Source organism: Giraffa tippelskirchi, chromosome 7 (assembly GCF_054371585.1).
Source record: "Giraffa tippelskirchi isolate mGirTip1 chromosome 7, T2T-mGirTip1v1.2.pri, whole genome shotgun sequence".
Lineage (NCBI taxonomy): Eukaryota > Metazoa > Chordata > Mammalia > Artiodactyla > Giraffidae > Giraffa > Giraffa tippelskirchi.
Window position 1 is genome coordinate 84,109,237 of NC_137281.1, and position 26,912 is coordinate 84,136,148.

At 42.0% G+C, this 26,912-nt stretch overlaps 1 protein-coding gene and 1 long non-coding RNA gene across 22 annotated transcripts in view; one reads left to right on the plus strand and one right to left on the minus strand.

Annotated features, from left to right (window-relative positions):
* UACA (uveal autoantigen with coiled-coil domains and ankyrin repeats) overlaps nt 1-26,507 on the minus strand; it is a 107,880-nt gene extending 81,373 nt beyond the window's left edge. For 17 of the 21 annotated variants that reach the window (XM_081506210.1, XM_081506209.1, XM_081506186.1 and 14 more), the window contains exon 1: nt 1,873-2,012. Coding sequence is in view for 7 of the 21 variants with exons in the window: in XM_081506186.1 (XP_081362312.1) it covers nt 1,873-1,959 (87 nt within the window). In the remaining 14 variants the exon portion in view is untranslated. Of the gene's footprint in view, nt 1-1,872; nt 2,013-2,515; nt 2,602-4,720; nt 4,804-5,275; nt 5,356-22,063; nt 22,214-26,411 lie in introns of those variants that run through there. The other 4 variants (XM_081506190.1, XM_081506201.1, XM_081506181.1 and 1 more) reach the window with 4 other exon arrangements.
* On the plus strand, nt 1,389-9,555 carry LOC145512515 (uncharacterized). The gene is made up of 4 exons (XR_014058577.1): nt 1,389-1,625; nt 2,257-2,292; nt 2,489-2,645; nt 8,638-9,555. It is a non-coding gene; the product is annotated as an uncharacterized LOC145512515 (long non-coding RNA).
* Nucleotides 26,508-26,912: the final 405 nt, after the last annotated feature.

The window sequence follows — 26,912 nt, forward strand, 5'->3', positions numbered from 1 at the left end:
ACATGTGACCAAACAGGACATTAGGGCTTATGGTTTATAGACTGAAAAGCAGAAAGAATCTATTTCCCCTGTTCCTTTATTAAACTCTGATGTTTAATTTGGTTTCATTACTCATCACCTTTATACATTTTCATTTAAATATTTTACAAAACGTATTTGCAAATTTGGCTAAAACTGAGAGATGTTCACTTTTTCTAAGCAGGTAGGTTCTATTTTTTTATACAATGTATTTCTCTTTATTTTTTATGACATTATTTTTTAAAAAAATAACAGAATGCCCCATGTAACAAGTGTTAAAGACTTACTCAGAAAGATGCATTTTATGTGCTGAATGTATAAAATGCAAACTGGCATGTTGGTAATACCAATAACAACTAAATACTCTGCATCTCTAGAAGAGAAAACAGGCTAAAATTAAGGTGTACTTAGTGCAAACCAAACGGGGTAAAACATTGTGAATAATCGTAGAAAAGTATACTGTTAAAGCTGAAAACAATCTGCACTACAAAGAAATTGAATCTTCAACTCAACTATGTATAGTGATCTGATATCACTAAATCACTCGTCTGTCAATTATTTTCTTTTAACAAATCTGAAAGTAATCGTCCCTTCTATGGGCTAATTAAACAATTTCATGCCATATTAACCAATATCAAATCATCAAATATCATGCTATCTGAAACTATCCCCCCCTTTCTTTTTCAATTGAGAAGTAAAGAGCCAAATTTCACCACAATTTCCTTTAAGCCCAAGTAAAATCATCCCAGAAGTAGTCAAGTGGAGAAAAAGGCATAATTCTGAATTCACTCAAAAGCCAAAGCAGATTAATGAGTAGTCACAAAAAAAGCATTTAATCATTTGGTAAAACCTATGTGAAATTATTAAGATCTGTTTTAATGACTTCAAATGGACAACCAGGCAGTTTGAGCATTACATCTCGTAAACGTTTCTGACCCTCAAGACTTTTTAAATAACGTTTATTCCAATAATACATAATGTGGAAGATATAGACATTCTTCTACTTGCCAAATTATCTAAATCCCAACATCTGCAGTCAGGCTGTTTCTCAACATTTCTGTTCTCCTGCCAACTAAGAGAGGCCCTGAGAACTTAGCGTGCAGAGGCCGGGCTGCAGATCAGCGCTGAATGCAGGTCTGCCGGGGTCTGTCTGTCCCACAGGTGAGACTTACAAGACAATTTCCCAACTTCACCACCACTTTCAGGATCACCACCCATTTGGGGCTTTGTCTTTACAACTACGCCAGATGCTTCTGCCTCACTCAGAAATCAAACTTGTGTGTGTTTGATTCTGAGTCCCAGTGACCCCGAGACAGCGGCTAGCACACGGCGTCCACCCAGCCCAGCAGCGCTCACCCACGAAAGGTCCGGACTCCGGACGGGGCGGCGCCGGGTCCACTGCCCTGCCCACCTGAGCTGCGGGGCGCCAAGCCCCCGCCAGACCCGCAGGCCCGGGGACTGAGGGGCGCCCGCTGTGCCCAGCAGAGCCGGGCCGGGACTGAGCGCGCGTGGGGTGCGGGGGTCAGCCGGGGAGAGGGCAGGGACTGGGGTCACCGGAGAAGGGCCGAGGTGGTGGACAACCCCGAAACACCGACTTGAGGAAGAGGGTACGATACAATCCTAAAGGCCAGGAGCTGGCAAACCTAAGGGTGAGGGGTGGGGAAGGGGCCCGTAGAGCCCCGGGGCAGCGGCGGGGAGGGTCCCCGGGGTCTCCGGGCCAACGCGGAGCCTGGTCTGGGGAGGGAGGAGGAGTCGCCGGGGCCGACCCAGCGGGACGCTGTGAGGGAAAGCCGAGCGCGGTTCGCGGGAGGGAAGCGCCGGGCGCTCGGGGCGCGCACTGGCCAAGGAACTCACCGCGCTGACGGCGGCGGCGGCGGCGCCTCCGGACGGCGCGGGGCCGGGCGCGTCCTGCCTCCTCAGGCGGGACTTGAGGCTCTTCATGGCCAAGACCTGGCAGTCCCGCTCCCGCCGAGCGCGGCGCCCCCAACCAGCGCGCAAACCTTAAAGTCTGCCGGCTGGAAACGCGCGGAGGAGGCGGCGGCGCGGGCGGTCCCGGCCCCACCTGCCACCTAGGGGCCCCCGGGCAGCCGTCGGCTCCGGGCCTGCGGCGGGACTCCCCTCCCACAGCCAATCCGCCCACGACCCTGGTGGGGATGGGGCTGGATCTGACCAATAGGAATCCGGGAAGGGGGAGGGACTTCCCTTTCAAACTTAATAACACCCTTCCTCTCTCCGCAGGAAAAAGTTGGGAACTTCAGCTGGGAAGCGGTGGAGGTGAGCAGCCAGCGATGTGGAGCGACTCTAGAAGCTCCAGGCCGTGGGCGCCCCGACTACCTGGGTGATGGAGCGTCAGGTCTAGAGAGAGCACGGAGTCTAGCCTACACCAGCTCTCATCTACCCGGACTCCCCTCCTCTTCCCACCCACGTGCTCTTTCCCAAGTAAATTTCTCTTTCTTCCGTCTGATCCCAGAAAAGACTTGGTCACCTGCACACTCACCGGCTTCCAAGAACAACTTCCCTTACATCGGTTGATGTTTCGCTAGACAGATCCCAGTATCTGGAAACAACTACTCGCATCCAAAACTCCAGGGGAAATAAAAGAAAACAAACAGACTTTGAAGAATGAGGTAATAGTTGTACAGAAGGGTTAGAAACAGACTGAAAACGTTATAGAAAATCAAGGCACATATCATGTGCTCAATAATTATTTGTTGAGCCCAGAATCCACTGCTTTGGAGGGTAAGAGTTGAAAGTTGGAGGGGGAGAGCTTTAATCAAAAATGACCCACACGGCCAAAGTGATACATAAAAAGCTGTCAAAGAAAAAAAAAATTGTCCTTTTTTCCAGAAAAATGATGGTGTTTCCTGTAGAAACACAGGTGAAAGTATACAATGAAATTAATTCATCCTCTCCAGAAATTTGGATGGATAAACAGCAAGTGAGCAACACCCAATAATTTGCTGTTATGGTGACATCTTCAGAAGTCTTCCTGGGAGTCAGTTTTTCCCAGCAAAATATTTATTCTAGCATTCACCCATTTGAAAAGATAAACAGTCCACATTTCCCACTAACAAAGGACTCTTTTTGTCTGAAAGGTCAGTTGCTTCTCTGGAGTTTACTTAGAATAACTAAAGATTTTATTCAAATAGTGTAAGAAAGTTTTCAGAACTGTTTTGGAGAGACGGCATTCCCGTGTTTACCCTTAACAAAACACTTAGTAACAGTTAACTACTTGAGAAAATTATTAAATTTTCTCTTGATTAGTATTATGGAAGTAAATTTTCTTCCTCCTCCTTCCTCAAGATCTACAGTCATTCAGTTTTGTTGGCTCTTTATAGTGTCTGGATGGCTAGTCACTCTCTGTCCTCATCTGCCACTGCAGATCCAAAATCATCTCATACCTGGATGTTATAGAAGCTTTCCAACAGAGGTTGCTGACCTCTGAACTACCAATCATCAAAAAATTTTACAAAATATTCCTCCTTTGCTCAAACAGCTTCAGAGCTAATAAAATTTAACTCTTTCACTTGGCATTTAAGGCTGTATAATATGTATCCAACCCTGTTCTCTTGCTGACACTCCAAGCAAACTCTTCAGCCCGTTCCTCAAACATGGGTCTTGCCTTTTAATTTTCACATCTTTAAGCATGCTAATCCTTCCTCCAGTAATTTTCTCTCTGTCTACATTCATCTAACAAAATTCTACTGCCCCCTGCCAAGAATGATCAGAAGAGAGCACAATGGGAACTTCTGGAGTATTGTACTATTCTATCTGGTTATATAACTAGTGTGCTGATTACATAACTAATGTGTTCAGTTTGTATAGAATCAGTTAGCTTGTAGTCTATGATATGTGCACTTTTGTATATGTTATACTTGAATTTTAAAAGTTTTTTAAACTCATACATCCGTTCCAAGTGTCCTCCCCTCTAATAGAGCATTTTCTTTTCTTTTTTTTTTTTTAATAGAGCATTTTCTGATCACTCAACTGAAAGTGATTTCTCCATCTTCAGAATGATTAAATTGAGCTTCTCAGATGATACTAACACATACGTTCTGAACAAAAATTATTTCACTACTAGACTTCAAACTCCTTAAACCCAGGGAATAACTGATACATGTTTGAATTCCCTAGACTGCTCAGCATGTATCAAGTGCTTGATAAATATTTCTGAATAGATTGATCCATTTTTCTTTTTGTTACTAGACTGCATTACAGTTTGTTGTGTGTATTCATGTAACACAAGATTGGTACTTTCCCTGTGTTGAATGCTGGGTATCTCTTGAGCATCCAAGTTCTCGGACTCCTAGTAACTGGTCTCTTTTCAGTTGTTACTGGATAAAGCAAAGGAAGCAGACAGAGCCACAAGTACAGCTTACATCAGGTTCCAAAAATGTGTGGGCAGGTTATTTTTATAAACTGTCTGCATGATGTCCCCATGGTGTCTGTGTTCAGTGGCCTTTGTGGATTTTTCCAGGCTAGAAACTTGATAGCTGTTGTCTGCATGTTCCCATTCGAGAGCTGCTAAGTAAATAGCACTGGTTTGAATGTGCAGTACATCTTTTTTGTATTGATCTGGAAGCTACCAACATGAAGTAAAGGCAGTTTTACTAGTATTCAGCCAGACACGTTTTGTTTTGTTTTTTAACCATTATCACTATTATTTATTTTTTATCTCCCCTTCAGAGCAAAAGACACTTACCATATCTAGATGAAATTTATTTGGTACCATGCTGAATCTATGTGATTTTTTGTTGTTGTTTTGCTTCTTATAATATATGAGATCTGGAAGGGAAATGCATTTAAAATTATTTTAATAGGTTATACATTCATAATATAAAGACATCTCAAGTAATACAGAAGGGGGAAAGTGAGTCTCCTTACCACCTCTGTTCTTTGGCTCCTGCAGTCAAGGAGCTTGTATTCTAGTCTGGGGGACAAAGCTAACATACATAGCTCAACTGGAGAACAACTACTTACTAAACTGTATGGTAGAGTACAGATGTGGGTGGTATTTAGGGAAGGAAAGATCAGGAAATAAGTTTTCATGTAGGGAGAACAGCCAAAGTTGGGAGAAGATTCAGTGAGTGTACTGAGAAGGAACACCAAGAAGGCAAAGGATTCCCTGGGGACCAGCCAGAGCAGATAAGAGAGTTCGATTGGGAGATACTCGTTGATATCCATGTGATGATAATGGCAACATGACAAAGACAAATTAAGCACAGAGAATCAAAAATTTACAGTTAAAATGATCTACTTTTAATCATGAATTTTATGAATTTTATGTCCAACAACTTCCCTCTTCATTTTCAGAACTTCTGTCTCCCCGGTAACCCCAGGGAACCCTGCCAACAAAGTCAGTCAATAATTCCGTGGAGAATCCCAGGACATCAGTCATTCTCTCCCAGCTCAGATACCAAAGCAGATTAGTGGCAGAACCACGTGTGGCCACAGGGTCATGAGGAAAGGCACCTCCACCCACAACTTATAGGGCAGCCCCAGGAATGAGAGACATGAGGCAGTTCTCACACCCTCTTCTCTTGCCACAGTCAAAACTAAAACACACTGCATAAGAGAGCTTTAAAAAAAAAAAAAATAGGTCATCTTTGGCACTAATTTTAAAACCATCTGCATTTTCTAGTAAGCTCTCCAATGACTCCATCCTGGAAAACTAGAGTGGAAAGAAGAGAAGTAGGGAGAGGAGGTAACTGCTTCCTTCTTACAGAAACTCTTTTTTTTTTTTTTTTTTATAAATTTATTTATTTTACTTGGGGGCTAATTACTTTACAATATTGTAATAGTTTTTGCCATACATTGACAAGAATCAGCCATGGGTTTACATGTGTTCCCCTTCCCGAACCCCCCACCCCCCTCCCTCCCCCTCCCATCCCTCTGGATCATCCCACTGCCCCGGCCCCGAGCCCTTGTCACATGCATCGAACATGGAATGGTGCTCTGTTTCACATATGACAATACACATGTCTCAATGCCATTCTCCCAGAACGTCCCACCCTCACCTTCTCCCTCAGAGTCCATAAAATTGTTCCATGCATCTGTGTCTCTCATTCTGTCCCGCATATAGGGTTATCGTTACCATCTTTCAGATTCCATATATATGCATTAGTATACTGTATTGTTGTTTTTCTTTCTGGCTTACTTCACTCTGTATAATGGGCTCCAGTTTCATCCATCTCAGTAGAACCGGTTCAAATGTATTTTTTTTAATGGCTGAGTAATATTCCATTGTGTATATGTACCACAGCTTCCTTATCCATTCATCTGCTGATGGACATCTAGGTTGCTTCCATGTCCTGGCTATTGTAAACAGTGCTGCGATGAACATTGGGGTACACGCGTCTCTTTCAATTCTGGTTTCCTCGGTGTATATGCCCAGCAGTGGGATTGCTGGGTCATATGGCAGTTCTATTCCCAGTTTTTTAAGGAATCTCCACACTGTTTTCCATAGTGGCTGTACTAGTTTGCATTCCCACCAACAGTGTAAGAGGGTTCCCTTTTCTCCACACCCTCTCCAGCATTTATTGCTTGTAGACTTTTGGATAGCAGCCATTCTGACTGGTGTGAAATGATACCTCATTGTGGTTTTGATTTGCATTTCTCTAATAATGAGTGATGTTGAGCATCTTTTCATGTGTTTGGTAGCCATCTGTATGTCTTCTTTGGAGAAATGTCTGTTTAGTTCTTTGGCCCATTTTTTGATTGGGTCATTTATTTTTCGGGAATTCAGCTGCAGAAGTTGCTTGTATATTTTTGAGATTAATTGTTTGTCTGTTGCTTCATTTGCTATTATCTTCTCCCATTCTGAAGGCTGTCTTTTCACCTTGTTTATAGTTTCCTTTGTTGTGCAAAAGCTTTTAATTTTAATTAGGTCCCATTTGTTTATTTTTGCTTTTATTTCCAATATTCAGAAACTCTTTTAATCTCCTGCTGAGGGCTGTTTTGTGTTCTGCTGTAGCAAGCTTGAGCCTACCAATTATCTCCTGAAGAGGACTGCTTTCTGTCTCCCTGTCCTCCTTGGCATTGACAGACTGTCATTCATGTATGACACATCAAGTGTGTCATTAGTTTCAATACTGAAGGAGGGAGCAAAAAAGCAGGGAGAGGCATTGTCAGGAGCAAAACCAGACTTCCCTGCCATAACAGCTTACACCTAAAAACAGCCATCACTTTTTCTCTAAACTCAGTCAGGTTTAAAGTCAGAAAATACAACCCATCTCCTTTGGTGAAAAGTAGCCTTTATTATTGAGTCTTGATTATACAAAGCTCCAGAAATACCACTGGCCTCTCTCTGTGAGACTGATGGCCCTCGATGTGAGTGGTAGAAGCTCTGGATTGCCTTTTTTAAAACAGGCTACTCAACCTGGAACCCAGATAAATGCAAGGCAGTTGGTTCAGGAACCAGTAAGCATCTGACTTCCATGATAAACTTTCCTGGATTCCAGACCCTGGATTTTTCTTATCTTGGCCAGCACACCATGATATTCACAATGAGCCAAAAAACTTTCAAGACTTCAGCACTGTCGAAGTGGAATAGAAAAGTTTCTTGCTTTTAAATTGAAAATATGGCAAATAAAGAATATCTTTATAGAGTTTAAATGATATTCTTGATTGAATAATTACTAGTAAATTATGTTACTGGTATACCATAAGTTATTCTATGCCAATCTTTGCTACTCAAGCTAATGAAAGAACATTCCAGACAACAAGTCAAGGTAAATCTCACATTCAAATATGCTTGGTAAAGGTCCCAGGCTTTATGATACATATTTAACAATGATCTTACAGTCATTTGAATTAAAACTATAGTAGTTTAGGTTATGCTGAAAGAAAGGTCACAGAAAAATGCTGGATAAATAGATGTTCTAAAAAAGTTATATGTAAACACAACTTATTATGTATATTAGGTACTATATTATTATACATCACATTATACAAGATTATATTATTATTTTTAAGCATTATTTAGGATCCTTTTTTTGAGGCAAGTAATAGTGACTTTATTCAGAAAGTCAGCAGACTGGAAGTGGAATTCTTCATAAAATAGTTTCACAAATTAACAGATCTTTATGTAAGTCCTAATTTTCGTATAAAAAAATGAACCATATTAGTGTGGGTAAATTTGTATTTCAAAAGGTTAATCTTCAAAATCAGTTACTTGCACAGTATCATACAGGATTTATGTATTATGTGTGTTTGGATTTGGTTACCAAATGACTCAGACATTTGCTTCCTGTACGAGAAAAGCTTGCAAAAATTTTTGTCTGTACCATTTCTTCAAAACTACTTGCATCAATGTTTAAATTACTATCAAAAATTAAAATTTAGTTTGTATCAAATTTCTGCATTGTAATACTTAATCACAATGCTTATTTGAGAGAAAATTTTAAATTAAGATACAGTTCTTGTGTACAGTGGCATTATTCCACACTGCACATAAGCAGTAAGGGCAGTTTTAAATAAGGGCACTATTCCAAGAGATTTGTCCACCCTGATGCCCTCATGAATTAACCATGTATATATTCTTTACATCAGTGATATCAATTTAGTACAAGCATCAAGATATTCAATAATAATGGATCAATTTATGCTTTGCTTTCACAGTTGCTGTTTTATGAATGCTGTTGCTACAAGCAAAATATATAAAATAACTAATCAGTTAAAATATCAACACACTCTGGACTTCAAAGAGTTAGATTTTAATTTTGTAATACTAAGGAGAAACATTACATATTATGTTCCATAAACTCCAAGACCATCCCTAGACCTAAATAACAATTAAGAACTGTTCTTTTGAATCTTAGGAGGGTGTAGTTTATGAATTACCCTAAGATCAAGGCATAGCATTTTAAGGCTGAACTAAAAGGCATCTTTCTTCCACTCCTGAGACATGAAGAGAATAATAAACTCTCAAGATGCATCAACTTTTCGGCTCGTAACTCTGAAGTGACATTCATCAAGTCAACAAATACAAATAAGCCTGACTACCCTAATGCCTGAAGGGTTGGGCTCTGATTAACTGAGTAAATCCTAATTAAAGTGACCTTGGGAAATCCCCAAATATGAATCACAGCAAACCCCTAACAACAACAAAGCTCACACTACCACATGAACCCTTATGGCCAGAAAGCTCCCATCCAATATCACATTGCTCCAAGTCAACACTAGATGTCCACACTTTCAGTGCTTTCATTTGAATCACACTTCTTTCCAAAAAGAAACTGAGGTGACATAAAAGACTTCCCTGATGGTTCAAACAGCAAAGAATCTGCCAGCAGTGCAAGAGACCCAGGTTCCATTCCTGGGTCAGGAAGATCCCCTGAAGAAGGGAATGGTTATCCACTCCAGTATTCTTGCCTGAAGAATTCCATGGACAGAGGATGTTGGCTGACTATAGTCCATGGGGTCACAAAGAGTCAGACATGACTGAAAGGCTAACACTCACTTTTTCAACAAATCTCACTACCATACTTTCCTTAAGAAAAGTAGGAAATAAACCAGAGGAAGGGACTATTAAAACAACTATTATTGCTGGCTCGTTTTTTTTTTTTTTTAATTTATTTGACTGTGCTGGGTCTTCACTGCAGCATAAGGATCTTTAGTTGTTGCATGCAAACTCTTAGTTGTGATATGTGGGCTCTACTTCCCTGACCAGGGATCAAACCCAGACCCCTTGCATTGGGAGACTAGGGAAGTCCCACTGTTCTGGGTTTGAAATTTGGCTGTCTACTTCCTAACAGCTGCTGCTGCTGCTGCTAAGTCGCTTCAGTCGTGTCCGACTCTGCGCGACCCCATAGACAGCAGCCCACCAGGCTCCACCGTCCCTGGGATTCTCCAGGCAAGAATACTGGAGTGGGTTGCCATTTCCTTCTCCAATGCGTGAGAGTGAAAAATGAAAGTGAAGTCACTCAGTCGTGTCCAATTCAGCGACCTATGGACTGCAGCCTACCAGGCTCCTCTGTCCAGAGGATTTCCCAGGCAAGAGTACTGGAGTGGGGTGCCATTGCCTTCTCTGTCCTAACAGCTAGGGCAAAACAAAAATGGAAACAATCAGTGACAGCTTTAATATGAGGAAAGGAAGAGGCACAACAGGTTCTCCATAGAAGTCAAGTTTTCCTGATGCTGCATTCTAGAATATATTTCTCATATGGGTGTGGCGTCACATACAGGACAGTGAGCAGTGTGGTAGACAATCTCCTCACTTATGTTTACCCTTGCAGTATTTAGAAATATCCTTGTTAAGCATCCAGATGTTCATTCATTCACTCAGCACAGTTAGTCACAGATGACGTGTGAGACAGTGCTGAGGAAACAAAAGGGAAGTTGCTCTCATGGACCTTAATTCTTGCAAGAGGGGTGGAAGGGAGGAGAAAATGTAAACGCACAAATAAGTGACCAAGATAAATTCAGATAGTGGTACATGAGGAAAATAGAAGGAGTCATGTGCTAGAGAATAAGAGAGGAGGGCGTTACCAAAGATGGGGTGCTCAAGAAGGTCTCTTGGAGAAGTGAATTTGACCTCAAGTTTGGATGAGATCAAATTAAGCCTCCTCAAGCAGGCTTAAAGGAGCCTGCCAAGTATAGATATGGACAGGACTTCCCTGGCACCCTAGTGGTTAAGACTTTGCCTTTCAGTGCAGGGGATGGGGGTTCTATCCCTGGTCGGAGAGCAAAGATCCCATAAGCCTTGTGGCAAAAAAACCCAAAACATAAAACCGAATGTTGTAACAAATTCAATAAAGACTTTTAAAATGGTCCACATCAAAAGATCTTAACTGAAAAAAAAAAAAAAGTATAACTGTGGAGGCAGAGGAAACAGCAAATGCAAAGGCCCTAAGGGGAGGTCTAGGTTAGTGTGTTGAAGGAACACACTGACGGCCAACATGACTGGCACATGATGTGGAAAGAATATGAGCAAGAAGAGTTTGGAGATGCAGGCTGAAGCCAACACAAGTAAGGCCTTGTGGGCCGATATAAGGTTTTGGATTGTTTTTTAACAGGAAGCTAATTAAGCAAGAGATGATGGGATCTTTCTTACATACTAAAAATATCTTTCCTTTTATGGGGAAAGAACTGATCATAAATGACCAAGAAGGAAAGCAGGAGGACATGAACAGGATTGGAACACAGTCTAGAGATGGAACTAACTTGCTAGTAGACTGGATACAGAGAGGAGACATTAAGCGACTAAGTGGATGGTGCTGCCATTTACTGAGTGGGAATGACTACAGGAGCTCTGTTTCGAAGGGAAACTTTGAATGTTATTTGAGTGTTCTTTTTTGGTCATGCTGTTTGAACTTCCCATTGGGCATCCCAGTGGGGATATATTGGTTTCGCCAAAATGTTTGTTTGGAGTTTTCCTATAAGATGTTATGGAAAAACCATGAATGAACTGAATTATGGAAAAACTCCAAAAGAACTTTAGCTAGACAATCTAAACAGCAGTATTTAACTAGACAGTCTAAACAGTCAGAGTGAAACTCACTGGAGAGATGGGGCTGGAGACACAGATTTGGAAATTAAAAGCTAATAAATGAAATGTAAGGCCATGGGACCAGATGAGCTCTATTATGGAAGAAGAGGGCCAAAGGCCAAGACATGGATACTGCAGCACTTGGAAAACAAGAGAGGAGAGGGAGAGGAGGAGGAGACTGAGAAACAATGGCTAGAGAGCAGGCAGAAACCCAGAGGGTGGTGATGCAGCAGCCAAGAGAGGATGGATTTTCAAAGGTCAGCTCTGCCAAATAGTGCTGAAAGATGGAGAAGCATGAAGACAGATGAGAGACCATTGGACTTGGCGTCAAGTACAGTACGAATAGCCTTGACCATACAATTTCCATCAGATTTGGCTAAAATAGGTTCAAGACAGAGTGGAAAGTAATGGGGTGGAGATTATGACCAACATAGTGTAAAAGGGAGCAGAGAAATGGGAATAATAGCTAAAGGGCAACAAGAGGTCAGTAGGAGTCTTTTTAAGGTGGGAGCTATTGCAACTAAAGCTTTTCTGTAAGCTGGGAGGAGAATGATCTAGGAGAGGGGCAAGGACTCATGAAACAGAGAAGGGTGCTGTTCATAGGGATTAAGTCCTTGAGAAGGTGAAAAGAGGGTCTGATTCCTCAGACAAAAGCTTGAACTCATCATCTGTATTAACAGGAAGGAAGGCAAAAATATATAGGCACAGATACAGGCACAGATACACAGAGGTTGGTATATTTAGAGGAAAGAAAAATAGAAGGTCTCAAGTAGGTTACATCTATTTTCTTATGAATCGTGATCATCAGTTAAAGGAAAGATGAGCAGTGAGGAAATGAGATTTTTGGAAGTTTGAGGAGAAATGAGAAAGTGTGAAAGAGCCAATATCTTTCAGTCTTACAACTCCAAAATATCAATTTTCTCTGCCTGACCTGAGATCCTCAATGTTATTCTAGGAGTATGAAATAACTATTCTACTGATAAATTTCTACTAGTAAAGGGATCCACTCAGACAGGGACCCCCAATATCAAAACCACCAAGAAGCATATATTGGTTAATTTGGGTTCCCAGGCTATAAAGCAGGGATAGGTTAAAATACTGAGCCACCAAATGACCACATCTCACCTTTTTGTGTGTATGTACCCCACCACACAAAGTACTACTATTGAATACTACTATTAGTGTGCTTGTGTTTAGTTGCTCAGTCATGTCTGACGCTTTGCAACCCATTGGACCATAGCCCACCAGACTCTTCTCTCCATGGGATTTTTTAGGCAAGAATACTGGAGTGGTTGCCATTTCCTTCTCCAGGGGATCTTCCTGACTCAGGGATCTAACCTGCATCTCCTGTGTCTCCTGCATTACAGGCAGATTCTTTACCTGCTACGTCATCAGGGAAGTCCCAGTGACTTACTACATAAATCAAATGGCTTACTACATGAGTCAAATGTATTGAGATACCACCGTGTACCAAGCACAGTGCTAAGTTCTTTACATATGTTGTTTCTTTTACTACTCCCAACAACTAAATGAGCAGCATGTACTATTATTATGTCAGTTTTATAAGTGATGCATATGAAGCTTACAAAGGCTAAATTGTATCAACATGAGAGATGGTGAAGTTGTCCATGAGATGGGAAAGACAGAGAATTAGCAATTATTAATCATGCCATATAATTAGAAAAGATGTTGTGTAAATGAATGCAAAACCAAATCTATTAGTAGATAAGGTATTTATGCTTGTTAATAATTTGCCCATAGAGAGAAAAACTATAAAGCCAAAACTGAAATAAAAGACCTATACCTATAAAGGTACACAATTCGCTATAGACAGTTAAATCCTTCAGAAAGTCCAACATGGATAAATGGGAATTTAGAAACCCCAGTTGATTCTACAAAGTCTGTCAAAGAAGTGACTCAACCAGTGGTGCAGAATTGGTAAAATGTTTAACAGTTGGCTTTTTTAATTTTCTTGTAGGGTTAATGGGTTTGTAGTAACTGCTCAGTCCCATAGTGTAAATAATCCCACTTTGGAGTTCAAGTCAGCATGGAGTTCAACCAGCTTGTAAAAATTCCTTAAAATTTAAGAATCAGCTCTTACAGCACACCACTGGAAAAAGTTAGCAAGAGACCTTCTGGGACCATCAGACCTCATGCTCCCTTGGGTAGGTTTAGCAAGGATAACTTTGAGATCTCAGAATTTCAGTTGTTCTGAGATTATAGCACCCCTTCTATGGGCTAAATGAATAAAATAAAAGGAAATCTCTAACTATAAGAGCACTGATTCTAATGTACTTTTGATACTAGGATTAGGAATAGGTGTAAGAGACCATCTTGTTCCAGTGTTTGCATTTTGTTCAGATCTGTCTTTTTTACCAAAATGTTGAAATAATGAAATGAATAAGGTATAATCACATATAGAGATTCAGAGTGGTCACTTTCTGTGTTTTAATATATCTGTATAATTTGAGGCCTACAGCTTCCTCAAATAAGTGCTGAGAAGTTGGTGTTGACATTGGATAATGTAAGCGACTGAGTTTTCTATCTGAAAACAATTCACACACAAAGATTTAGGTTAATGTCATCTTAAACAAAGGATTCATTGACCATCTTGTCTCAGGTCTAAGATTATGAATACTCACTGAAGTGGTACATTTATAAAGTCACAGGTGATTGTTATGTGAAATTTCAAAAGTATGTCTTCCCAGTTTCATTCCTGATTCATGTCAGAACAAGCAGGACTTAGAGTATAGGGTTGAAAAAGACTCTAGGGTGAAATCAAGTTTTCTTTCAGACATGTTCCCCAGATTTTTTTGGTTTTTTGGCTAATGTTCCTGGTATTGTAGGAGCCCTGCATTCTCTTGTCCACTTTAAGCAAAAATCTAGTCAATGCTGTCTAAAATTGAGATTCTACATAAACATTTCGAAAAACAATTGAAATAGCAAACAGCATCATTAAAGACAGGAAAAATTAAGCAATATGAGAGTTTGTGATTGAGAAAATTGATTCACTCATTCATTCATTCAATACTTGCTGAGTTCTTTTTAAGTGCCAGGCAACGTTCAGACTCCTTGAGATTAATCATTGTTCCTGAAGGACAAAGAATAGAAAGTGAAACGTGCCCATGTGACTGGAACAGAATGAAAAAGGGCAAGAGATGGATATGAACTGAGAGATGTAAGGTGGAGTAAAAAGTTACGTCATGTAGTTCCCAGTAGGATATTGTAAGAGCTCAAGACTTTTCTCTGGTGCTGAGCTAGAGTTGCCTGTAATGCATCCTTATCTAGCAGCACAGAGGCTATTCTGGTCTGGAACCAAAGATAAAAATCTCAGATGTTGTCAGTAAATATAAATGATAATCTGAGCCACAGGAAGAGATAAGAAGGCCCAGGAGGTATGTAGAGTAAACCATAGGACAGAGCCTAAGGAATGGTAGTCTTTAAAGAATGGATAGAGAAATGCAGGCCAGCAAACTTTAGGGTCAGAGGCCAAATGTCAGTAAATATTAAGTGCAAGTGATATAGACAGAAGTCAACTGCTACTTTTCTGCTGTCATTCTCACAGCACAGCTTGTCAAACAATCAGAACACTTCTGAGCCACACCCTGTCTTCACTTGTGAGAGAACAAATAAACTGAAGGCACCCAACACAGCCTGACATGGCAAGACTGTATTTGCACAGTTGATCACAATTATTTGGGACATTTGTTTGCTTTTACTTCTTGGTATTTCAATATTTCAATTAAACAATGTGCAGAGAAGTTATTAGAACAGTAAATCCTCTATACCAGCAAATGCTCAACCCATTGATATGAGAACCAAAAGTTTATCTACATGATGGAGGAGGTGCGTGTAATGATGTTCCCTCAAAGAGGCCACAGGAGATTCAGTGACTCTTGGAGGTCCTGCATGCTGATGTCCCTGGTATCTGTCCTACGTGCATGACACATCTGTTGGCAACGGACTGGCTCAGTTCAAAGCTAAAGCTAGCCAATTCAGGGTCAAGGGAGCATTAGTCTGTTTCTCACCTGTAGCCACATCTTGGACTATTTCCTTTGCACTTTATGTACAACTTCTGTCCGTGGTTCAACATTCTTCTCAAGTCTAGCTGCCATCACAAATCTTTGCTTGACCATTTCAGTCTTTGGATCCTTTTCCTTCCTATGAACTTTTATCACAGTTTCTGTTGTTCACCTGGTTCTTGATAATATCTGGTTTGAGATTAACTTCACTCTTAATCAAATAACTCTTGAGTTATTTGCTGTCACCAGGAAGGATACAGAAGGCCTTGATATCTTCTAGTCGTTCTCCTGGAAGCTCACAGATCCATCTCTGTCCTTGGCATAGATATTACTAATAACTAATTACCAATTACATATATATATTTAGAATCATATATAAATTTATTCTAGATCTTACATGATTGTGGCATGTTTAGAGTGTTAAGGTCAAAGGTCATCTCATTCAGGAGTAGTTTCAGTCTGAAACAATTCATTAACTATTGAGGAAGGCATAGAAAAATAAGCTAAGATCATATCTAGGCTGGGTACAATACAACTGATTCACGTTTTTTCTTACATTTTAATGTAAAAACTGAACAAATCAAAGAGCCACACATTATATAATGATGATTTGTCAGTTATTGACTTATTGCTTCTCATCTCCAAATTCACCCTTCATTACCCAGCAAACTGGACCCTCTAAAACATTACCTCTTTATCTGACAACATAATGGAAGCTTTGACAGCAGAGGGTTCCGGAGAGATACCGTGGGAAAGCAAGGGAAAGGGACTTCTTTTCCTGGTTCTAGTGTGATTTCTTTCTCTTTTTAAAATTCTTATTTTTTGATCCTACTTGGGATCTTTGTTCCCCAACCTGGGATCGAACTTGAGCTCCGTGCAGTGGAAAGCTTGGAGTCCTAACCACTGGACCACCAGGGAATTCCTGGGTGTGTTTTCTTTTCTTCTTACTCCTGCAGCTTCCTTGTGGAGACAAAGGATGGGGCTGGGGGCATGCTCACCTCAGGTGAGTATCAGGGGCGCCCCACAGGCACATCTGTGGAATTCCACCAGCACCCAAGCTGACTTCTCCATGAGACCAGCAGCATTCCCACAGGCAGCTCCTCAATGAGATTTTCTAGTACCCCTCACCTGTCAGCCCCATCCCGTAATACCCCAGTGAATTTCTGTGCCATTGGTCGGGATACAGCTGTAAGGTCTTTATTTCAGCCTTGGGAGCCTTCTCCAAATGTGTTCTTTCCTTGGGTACTCTGCCTCAGCCCCTGGGGCAGGCCCTAAACTGTTCCTACTGTCTGCAGTTCCAGTATTCTTAGAAGTTTACTTTACCCCCGCGTTGCCAGTTCTCTGTTATTAGCCAATAAATCTTTATATGAAACCTTCCCTGTTCCTAGTACGGTGTGGTTTCTGTCTCCTACCTTGAATGACAAAGACAGAATGAAAAAGAATCATCTTATACAACTCCCTCACTTTATATGTAAGGAGATTAGAGCAGAGGGACCAGAAAAGTAAATGCCTTGCCCAAGTCACACAGTTAGTGAGCCTTGGTCTGTAGAATCAGAGAAAGTCACATCACCCAGTGGTCTTTAAGTGGTGACTTCACTGTACTAAGCCAGCGAAGTAGATACATTGAGTGAGTGGATTAATGGGTTCAAGCTCTGAGAACAAGGCTTTGTTGGGGTAGATCAGGAAAGAGAAAGTATAAAGGCCCAGGAGTCTTTGATAGTAATAAAGAAAGTTATCACTGAAATAAGAAAAGTGTACAGTTAGGAGAAGCCAAGACCTCTTAGCAAAGAATTTGCTAAATACTTCACAATGGAACAAGCTAAACCAATGGCTTGACTTCAGGCCACAGATGCCCAGGGGATTTGGAGGTAATTTCTTAAGGGTATTTGCCTTCCAGATTCCTAAGCCTGGAGCGTCCTTGGCCTTAAGTCCTGTCTGTGTATCCCAGGGACCACCCACTGTCTTTTCAGATCACCCAAGCTGCCTGTATATTCAGCAGATGGTGACAGTTTCCTTGGAAGGGTCCCAAACTAATTGGTTTGTGGTATCCTAAAGGAGGCAACTCTCTCTGTTGTGGGTGAAACCTAATGGCAGTGGAGAGGGCCCCTCCAGAAACACCCACATCTCCCACCATGCTCATGAGATCCCCACAATCCACAAAGCAATGGTTTGGATTTTGTAATTAATAGTTTGTCTTTTACAAGATGGCTTTGGCATAGTGGGTGCCAATACACAGTCCCTTTGACGCATTGGCCAGGGCCCAGAAGTTGCTTCTAATTTCTAATTAGGGCATGTTTGGATAGCAAAAGAAGAAACGCCTATCTAGCACTGAGATTAGAAAAAGGAGGAGGTGTGAATGGTTAGCTTCCGGGAAACTTAACTTATACACATTGTTCTGGAAAGTTCGGTCAAAAGGAGGGAATTCTAGGGGTAACAGGATAGAGTGGAAAGTACACTAACCTTGAAGTCTAGCTTCCAGAGGTCAAGTCCCAACTGTGTTACTAACTGGTTGTATGGTCCTGGATGAAGCACTGCACCATTGAGTTCTTTAAAAGAACAAGGATCTCAGTTGTACCTATAGAGGTATAAATGACCCAAAATGCTTTCTGTGCACATTGGTTAAATTATTCTCTGAGCACCTTCCAGGGCTGAGGGAAGCAGCCAGGTCCTGATCACCTGGCGGTTCGCGCTCAGAGCTCTCCTCTACAAAGCCTCCCTGCTCACTGGCGCGCTTTCCTTCTCTTCTGTGCTCTTGCCTTTCAACGTCTGTTCACCTCATTTCATGAGTCACCTTACAGGCCTGTGGAGTTTGGCAATCCAACTGTTACTTTATATCTCAAGCCTTGCTCTCAGAGCCTTCGTTCATTAATCCATTTATAGAGACATATGTCGTGTCTCTACTGACTGTGAGACCTCAAAGGTAGGAACTGGATCTTACACTTTGTATCTCCCACAGGATCAAGTTCAGCGTCCTGGATATGGTTAGTGCTCAATTAATGATCCTTGATTAATTGGTCCATTAGCATGGTAGATGTACAAAGGCATGTTAGAGGAAGTTCTTGTCCTCAGGGAGGATTCAGTCTAAATGAAGGACACAGTCCAACCTGAAGAGTTGTGTGACAATGCCAGCAGTACCCTTGACCTGTGATCCATTGCAAATAAATCCACAGACCAGTGATTCCCAAACTTTGGACCTCAAATCGCTTGTAATTTATGGGTTGAACGAAGCCTCAGAAATCCACGTATCTACAAGATGACTTAGACACGCCTCAAAAAGTGCATATATTTACTTTTCAAATACATATTATGATTGGCGAAATACATAGCTATTTGCTATGCTGTCCTTAGGTCATCATGAATTATTATAATAGGTACTAAAAGAACAATTATTGTGATGTAGGTTATGCAAAGATTTTTTGAGGTTAAAAAAGAGAGATGATCATACCCAAATAGGATTGTTCAAACCACTGTTACAGACAGATCAAGTTTAGGAAAGAAAGTGAACATGTTAGCCTAGGTGGGTCAAAGGATCTATTTTTTTTCCTACCTGAAAGAGATGGGATTTGAATTCATCTTTGAATAATGATTAAATTTTTAACAGCAAGGGCATATCTGAGGTTCAACCCACTTCAGGTGTCCTAGGGTATATGAAGGACTTTCATGGTGGCTCAGTGATAAAGAATCTGCCTGCCAATTCAGGAGATACTGGTTTGATTCCTGGATGGGGAAGATCCCCTGGAGAAGGAAATTGGAACCCACTCCAGGATTCTTGCCTGAGAAGTCCCATGGACAGAGGAACCTGGCCAGCTATAATCCACAGGGTCACAAAAGAGTCAGACATGACTTACTGACTAAACAACAACAATGCATATGAAAGGAGAAAGGCCACAAGAAAAGCCTCATACCTACATGCTGCAATTCCCTCCATGACAGGTCATGATACTTCAAGAGCAGAAAGCACACACATGGATTGGAGCATGGGTGGATGTAGACCTCAGGTTAACTTAAAGAGCATCCAGACAATTTGCAAAGACATAAGAAATCATTCACCTTAGTAATGTATGCCAATCAGTCAGGAGACTTTAAAATTTAACTCTTTTCAGATTTTTTTAAAGTGTACCTTCTAAGATGAAAGAGGAGAGTGAAAAAGTTGGCTTAAAGCTCAACATTCAGAAAACTAAGATCATGGCATCAGGTCCCATCACTTCATGGGAAATAGATGGGGAAACAGTGGGAACAGTGTCAGACTTTATTTTTTAGGGCTCCAAAATCACTGCTGATGGTGATTGCAGCCAAGAAATTAAAAGACGCTTACTCCTTGGAAGGAAGGTTATGACCAACCTAGATAGCATATTGAAAAGCAGAGACATTACTTTGCCAACAAAGGTCCGTTTAGTCAAGGCTATGGTTTTTCCAGTGGTCATGTATGGATGTGAGAGTTGGACGGTGAAGAAAGCTGAGCACTGAAGAATTGATGCTTTTGAACTGTGGTGTTGGAGAAGACTCTTGAGCGTCCCTTGGACTGCAAGGAGATCCAACCAGTCCATCCTAAAGGAGATCAGTCCTGGGTGTTCATTGGAAGGACTGATGTTGAAGCTGAGACTCCAATACTTTGGCCACCTCATGTGAAGAGCTGACTCATTGGAAAAGATCCTAATGCTGGGTGGGATTGGGGGCAGGAGGAGAAGGGGACGACAGAGGATGAGATGGCTGGATGGCATCACCAACTCGATGGACATGGGTTTGGGTAGACTCTGGGAGTTGGTGATGGACAGCGAGGCCTGGCATGCTGCGATTCATGGGGTCACAAAGAGTCAGACACAACTGAGTGACTGAACTGAACTGACTGACCTTCTAAGAACTGTAGACAACTACATAATTTAGAATTGCAAAATATTAGAAGAAACCTCAAAAGAGGGAGATGGAAGGAAGTCAAGATGGTTAAGGAAATCATAGTTTATTGAAGCAAAGAAATGTTGTGTTGACAAATGATCTTAAAGAGTTTGAAATAAAAACTTGGAGACTGCTTATTTTGCAAAGTGATAAGTGGAGACGGCGGGAGACAAAATTGATCATATGGTATGATTTTAACTCTGTAAGCCAAAAACAGAAAAATTTTTAAATATGTTAAAAAATTATCGGGTTGACCAAAACGTTCATTCCAGTTGTTTTGTAACATTGCACATAAACCAGAACGAAATTTTTTGCCAACCTAATATGTCAAAATATTAGCAGTGGTATTTCTGGGGGCTAGGATTCTTCCTTGCTCATAATCATCTTTTTTTTTTTCAATAAGTTTTATTATTATCAGAATAAAAATATGATTTAAATATAAAGAAGCAAACCTGGACAAAATATTAACAATGAAATCTCCTAACAAAGGGAATGCAATTGATATTTTTTTTCCTTTATATTTTTCTGCATTTTCCAAGCTATATATCATTTGTATAATCAAAAGAAAACAATGCAAGAAAGCCCTTAGCTCAGGAGACCCTCCCAGGATGATTGTCAGGAGGCTCCCGCACACTCCCCAACCCCTCGGTGCCGAGAGATGGTGCAGTAACAGCTCATCAGCAGCTCAAGAGCCTACCAGAGCGACCCAGGCCAGAATGTGCTCTACTGTGCTTATCTCTAAATTTAGACTACAGGTGGCAGGAAGGACATAGGAGGAAGGATAAAGATCCAAGGGGGTGGCTGCTTAGCAGGTCTCAGAAACCTTAATCTGGTTGTGCTGTTGAATGGAAACGGTGCTTGCAAACATCTTGGCCAACACAGTGCAGCTTGTTTATCCTGAGAACTGGAGGTGGACTCACTGGTCCCCACAAATGCCCAGCCCATACACCATCAGCAAGAGTCAGCTGAGGCCAGTTACCAGCTGACAGGTGACTCCACCAGAGATTGTCCCTTTCCTCTACTGCTCCAAAGACTGGCAGACTCCAACTGCAGGGAGGTCAGATTCCCAGCAGATTCCAGGCTGAACAAAACCCAGGAAACACTCAAGGCTTCTGCTGTTCATCTCAAACATCTGGCACTGAGGCGAAACGTGAGGGCTCTGCACTGGGAGTCACGCTTGTCCTCCAGCTCTTCCATTACCTAGCTGGGAGGCCTCAGACAAGCGGCTTGATTGGTGCCTCAGTTTCCCCATTTAACCTTGAGATAGGACCTGGAAGGTAGTTAGTGAAAGTGTTAGTTGCTCAGTTGTATCTAACTTTTTGCGACCTCATGGACTGCAGCCCACCAGGCTCCTCTGTCCATGGAATTCTCCAGGCAAGAATACTGGAGTGGGTTGCCATTTCCTTCTCCAGGGGATCTTCCCAACCCAGGGATCAAACCCAGGTCTCCTACACTGCAGGCAGATTCTTTACCATCTGAGCCGCTAGGGAAGCAGTTGATACTTGATAAATGGTGTTGAATGAATGACAAGGGTAAGGTAGGGTAGGCCTCATCAAGCAGGCCCTTGGGGAAGGCTATGGGAACCTCTCCCCTTTGAGAAGAAACATATGGGATGGTGCTTCCTTCCTTACCACACCCATACCTCACTTACTGCAGACCAGTTCTCTTCCATCCATGAAAGCACTTTTCTGGATTTCCTCTTGGTGGGCAGGCGGAAAATGGACAACCTAGCCCACAATTAGGCATTATTCAGTCTTGTCTCCAGTGTCATCAGCCCAACTTCATTCAATACCTGCTCAAATGCATGTTAAAGACATAGGTCATAAGCAGAGCTGGAAACATAGATGAAAGACCCCGTCCTTGTCTGTACCAAGCTCATTGTTCAGTCCAAGGAGAGAAAACTAGTTATGATTCAAAGTCCTAGGTATAAAGCAGAAGCCTGGGAACTTTCTTCGGTGGTTAAGAATACACCTACCAATGCAGGGGACATGGGTTTGATCCCTGGTTAGGGAGCTAAGACCCCACAAGCCACAGGGCATCTAAGCCCATCACTCTAGAGCTCAAGCAACGCAACTAGAGAGAAGCCTGTGCCCTGCAACAAAAGATCCCTCACGCCACAACTAAGACTTGACACAGCCAAATAAATAAATAAAATGGTGTTCTTTTTAAAATAATATTCAATTCAGTTAAGTCACTCAGTCATGTCCAACTCTTTGCGACCTCATGGACTGCAGCACATCAGGCTTCCCCATCCATAACCAACTCCCGGAGCTTGCTCAAACTCATGTCCATTGAATCGGTGATGCCATCCAACCATCTCATCCTCTATCGTCCATCCCCTTCTCCTTCTACCTTCAATCTTTCCCAGCATCAGCGTCTTTTCAAATGAGTCAGTTCTTCGCATCAGGTGGCCAAAGTATTGAAGTTTCAGCTTCAGCGTCAGTCCTTCCAATGAATATTCAGGACTGATTTCCTTTAGGATGTACTGGTTTGATCTCCTTGCAGTCCAAGGGACTCTCAAGAGCCTTCTCCAACACCACAGTTCAAAATCATCAATTCTTTGGCGCTCAGCTCTCTTTATAGTCCAACTCTCACATCCATATATGACTACTGGAAAAACTATAGCTTTAACTAGATGAACCTTTGTTAGCAAAGTAATGTTTCTGCTTTTTAATATGCTGTCTAGGTTGGTCATAGCTTTTCTTCCAGACGCTTGCTCCTTGGAAGAAAAATAATAATAAGCTTAAAAAAAAAAAAAAAAGCGGAAGTTTGTACCAAGTACTCCCTGGAAACCTCAAATTGGGAAGGGTGGGGGAGGAGGATGGAAAGAGTGAGGCAAATCTTCACCTTTGAACAAGATGTTGGCAGAGAAGTGATTTGCCTGACAAATGATTCACAGTTAAATGAGAACTAAAGGAAAAGGACCTGGTGCCTCACGGCAGAAAAGGGGTAAGTCTGATGCTGAGAAAGGGAGAAAGTGCCTGTTTCAGGGATAGAGTGAAGAGACACAGGGGCAAGGAGTGGAGACCCTAAATGTCAGCAAGAGAGTGTGCTGGATCAGGAAGAGAGGCTAGAGCACCTGTCCAGGAGGCCAGGCATGGGAGGTGAAGATGGTGCGGGGATGCTGCTGGGAAACCACTGGAGGGCTGAGGTGAGCCTCTGTTGTTGTCATGGGGCTAAACAGACATGCTGCAAGAAAGACTGCAGACATAGAGAACAGACTTGTGGACACAGTCGGGGAACGAGAGGGTGGGACAAATTGAGAGAGTAGCTATATATACACTGCTGCTGCTACTGCTAAGTCACTTCAGTTGTGTCCGACTCTGTGCGACCCCATAGATGGGACACTGCTATACAACATAGGGAGCTCAGCTTGGTGCTCTGTGATGACCTAGAGGGTTAGGATGGGGTGGGGGTGGGAGGGAGGCATAAGCGAGTGGGGGTATATGTGTACTTATAGCTGATTCACATTGCTGTATGGTAGAAATGAACACATTATAAAGCAATCATCCTCCAATTAAAAATAAATTGAAAATAAAAATTAAAGGAAAGAAAGACTGCAGATGCAAGGAGCAGAGTCTGAATCCTGGGAAATAAGCCCCAGGACTCTTAAGAAATCCCAAGGAGAGCTTTGTTGTCACAGGCAGAGGGGCGGTCAAGAGCTAAGCTTGCAGAGTTGGGGCAGCAAAGCCTCCACCACTGGTGGGTGGGGTAGCTTTTCCCCATCTGTCTCACAATCTTGCTTTCTCTTACATACTGAGTGACTGAACTGAACTGAACATATTTCCATTCTCATCTTAAGCATGATGCTATTATATTATCTTTAAAGATGTGGAAAAGTCCCCCACCCCCATTTCCCACCAGCCCTACTCTGCTACACTGCTTCTGGTCACACACAGTGGGCTCCAGTCTTGAGCCAAGTGTAACCAGCCCACAAGAGTCAAGGGGACCCCAGGGGACCTTAACATTAAAGAAAAAATAACAGCACATCAAGGCCTTCCCAAAGAGCCAGCCAAGTAAATGCCGAAGCCCACACATATTTCTTGAAGCACACTGAGAGGTATGGAAGAGCTTCCTTGGGTGGGCCTTAGGGGAAAAATAAACAGAAAGGAAAATCAGCATTCAGGCGAGCCAAGTGCAGGGAAAATGGCAGCGTTCCCTGTGAGATGGAACAGTGCATCCACAGCTCTCAAAGTCACTCCGGATCCAAGGCTACAAGTGTCCCTGGTACCACAGGGGCTTCTCTTCAACCGCTGGAGCAGAGACAGGGGCACATCAGGAGCCAGCCCTGGCGACCGGTCCATGCTGGGAGTTCAAGAACGAAGGGCACATGTCATCAACTGATGCCTGGACTTTGTCGATGTAGGGGGCAAGTGTGTGTGTATAAAATGGAGTTTGCCCATCTGCTGATGAGGCCCATGAGCAACAAATGCGGCATACTTTCTCTGAGCCCACTGTAGCTTATTTAAGTCATCTGTCTGCTGGAATTTAGTTAAAATGAAATTTTAGTAGAATTCTTCATGTGGGCGCTGTGGTTAAACAGAAATTCCTTTTAGATGAAGTCTGAGGAGTGAGGCAAAATAAACAGAAAGCTAGGGATGAGTAACTCCAGGATGGTGCATGAGCTAGGTGGAGAGGATATCTATGTGGGAGAGTACAGACCAAAATCAAGGTGGTGGTGGCTTCCCAGCCCTCAGCCCAGGGCGGGGGAACCTTCCCTCTTGCCATCCCACCACTGCTCTATAGAGAGTGGGTCTTCCTTCCAGAATTCTTGAGCATGACTGAACTTCAGCAATCATAGTCAAGCGATCCTTTCTGTCAAAATTTCTTTTATTGGCTTTTTTTTAAGACTTTTATTTGTTGGCTGTACTGTGTCTTCGTACCAGCATGTACTCTTCTCTGGTTGTGGCTCAGTAGTTGTCTTGAGAGGGTGTAGTTGCTCCACAGCATGTATTAATAGCGTCTTAGTTGCCTGACCAGGAATATAACCCAAGTCTCCTTCATTGGAAGATGAATTCTTACCTTAGCAAATTGTTTTCGTTTTAAATAGCACCGCTGCTCATTAGAGATAAGTGAGAAAATACAGACAAGTGAAAAGAAGAAATGGTCAAATATCCATAATCTCACCCGTTTTAAACAATCACCAGTAACATCATGCTAGATAACTAAAATATCGCCTTATACAAATAAATATATTAATTTTTTTACAATTGGTATAACATTTTACACTATTAACACCATGTTAGATAATTAGAATACCCTCCTCAGTAAATATATATATGTATACATATTATTATATATAAGGACTATATTGTACTATATAAAATATATAATGTACTATATACTATATTATGTATAATATAATTATATATACCCACACATCAAATGTACTTTTTTCAAGCAAAAATGGGTTCATCCTGTTTATACTGTTTTTGTGATTTTTTCCTGCCCCTTACCTAACATTTTATGAGGCTATAGATATATTTCTCAACATCATTTTAATGCCTGCATACATTCCTATTACCTGAACTACTCAGTTTATTTAACCAATCCCTCATTGCTAAACGCTTACGTTATTTCAACTTTTTCTCTGTTCATAAGAGTGCTGTAATGAACATTCATGCAGCTAAATATTTGCATAAATGCTTAATGCTTTTTTGGAATCCATTCCCAGAAGTCAAATTGCTTGCAGCTTCTTGATCTCCATATGTTGGGAAAATGAAACCCAGAGATTGGCCAAAAGTGCTACAAAAGGAATAAAAGTAGGGGGTGGTGGCAGAACAGACCACCCAGGCCCAGAGCCCAGACCTGCTGGCTTCAGGTAGAGTGCTGTCTGCGCTGTGTGAGATGAGGAAGGGACGCACCAGATTCCTCTGACTGTTAGTGTCAGAGGATGGGGGCCAGCTGTGCACACGGGGGACACGATTGCACTACAGCTTTTTGTAAAAGCAAAGGCTCTTAATTTAGCGTCATCTATGGGAGTTACTCACCTTCTAGAGCCCCAGGTCCTGGGTACTCTTGGGCTACTCGGTTACTTCTCACTTCACACCTCTGCCCTGAGAGTATTTGGAGAACAAGCCAAAGGGCTCAGAAAAGAAACACAAATTGTCAGATTTGTTAGAAAGCAGGACAGTAAGAAGATCAAATCAGTCAAGCCTGAAGAAAATCAACCTTGAATATTCATTGGAAGGACTGATGCTGAAGCTGAAGCTCCAATACTCTGGCCACCTGATGCGAAGAGCTGACTCATTGGAAAAGACCCTGATGCTGGGAAAGACTGAAGGCATGAGAAGGGGATGACAGAGGATGAGGTGGTTGGATGGCATCTCCGACTCAATGCACATGAGTTTGTGTAAGCTCTGGGAGTTGGTGATGGACAGAGAAGCCTGGCGGGCTGCAGTCCATGGGGTCGCAAAGAGTCAGACATGACTGAGCGACTGAACAACAACAACAGGGTAAGAGTCTCCCCACCCACCATCCCCCACCCCAAC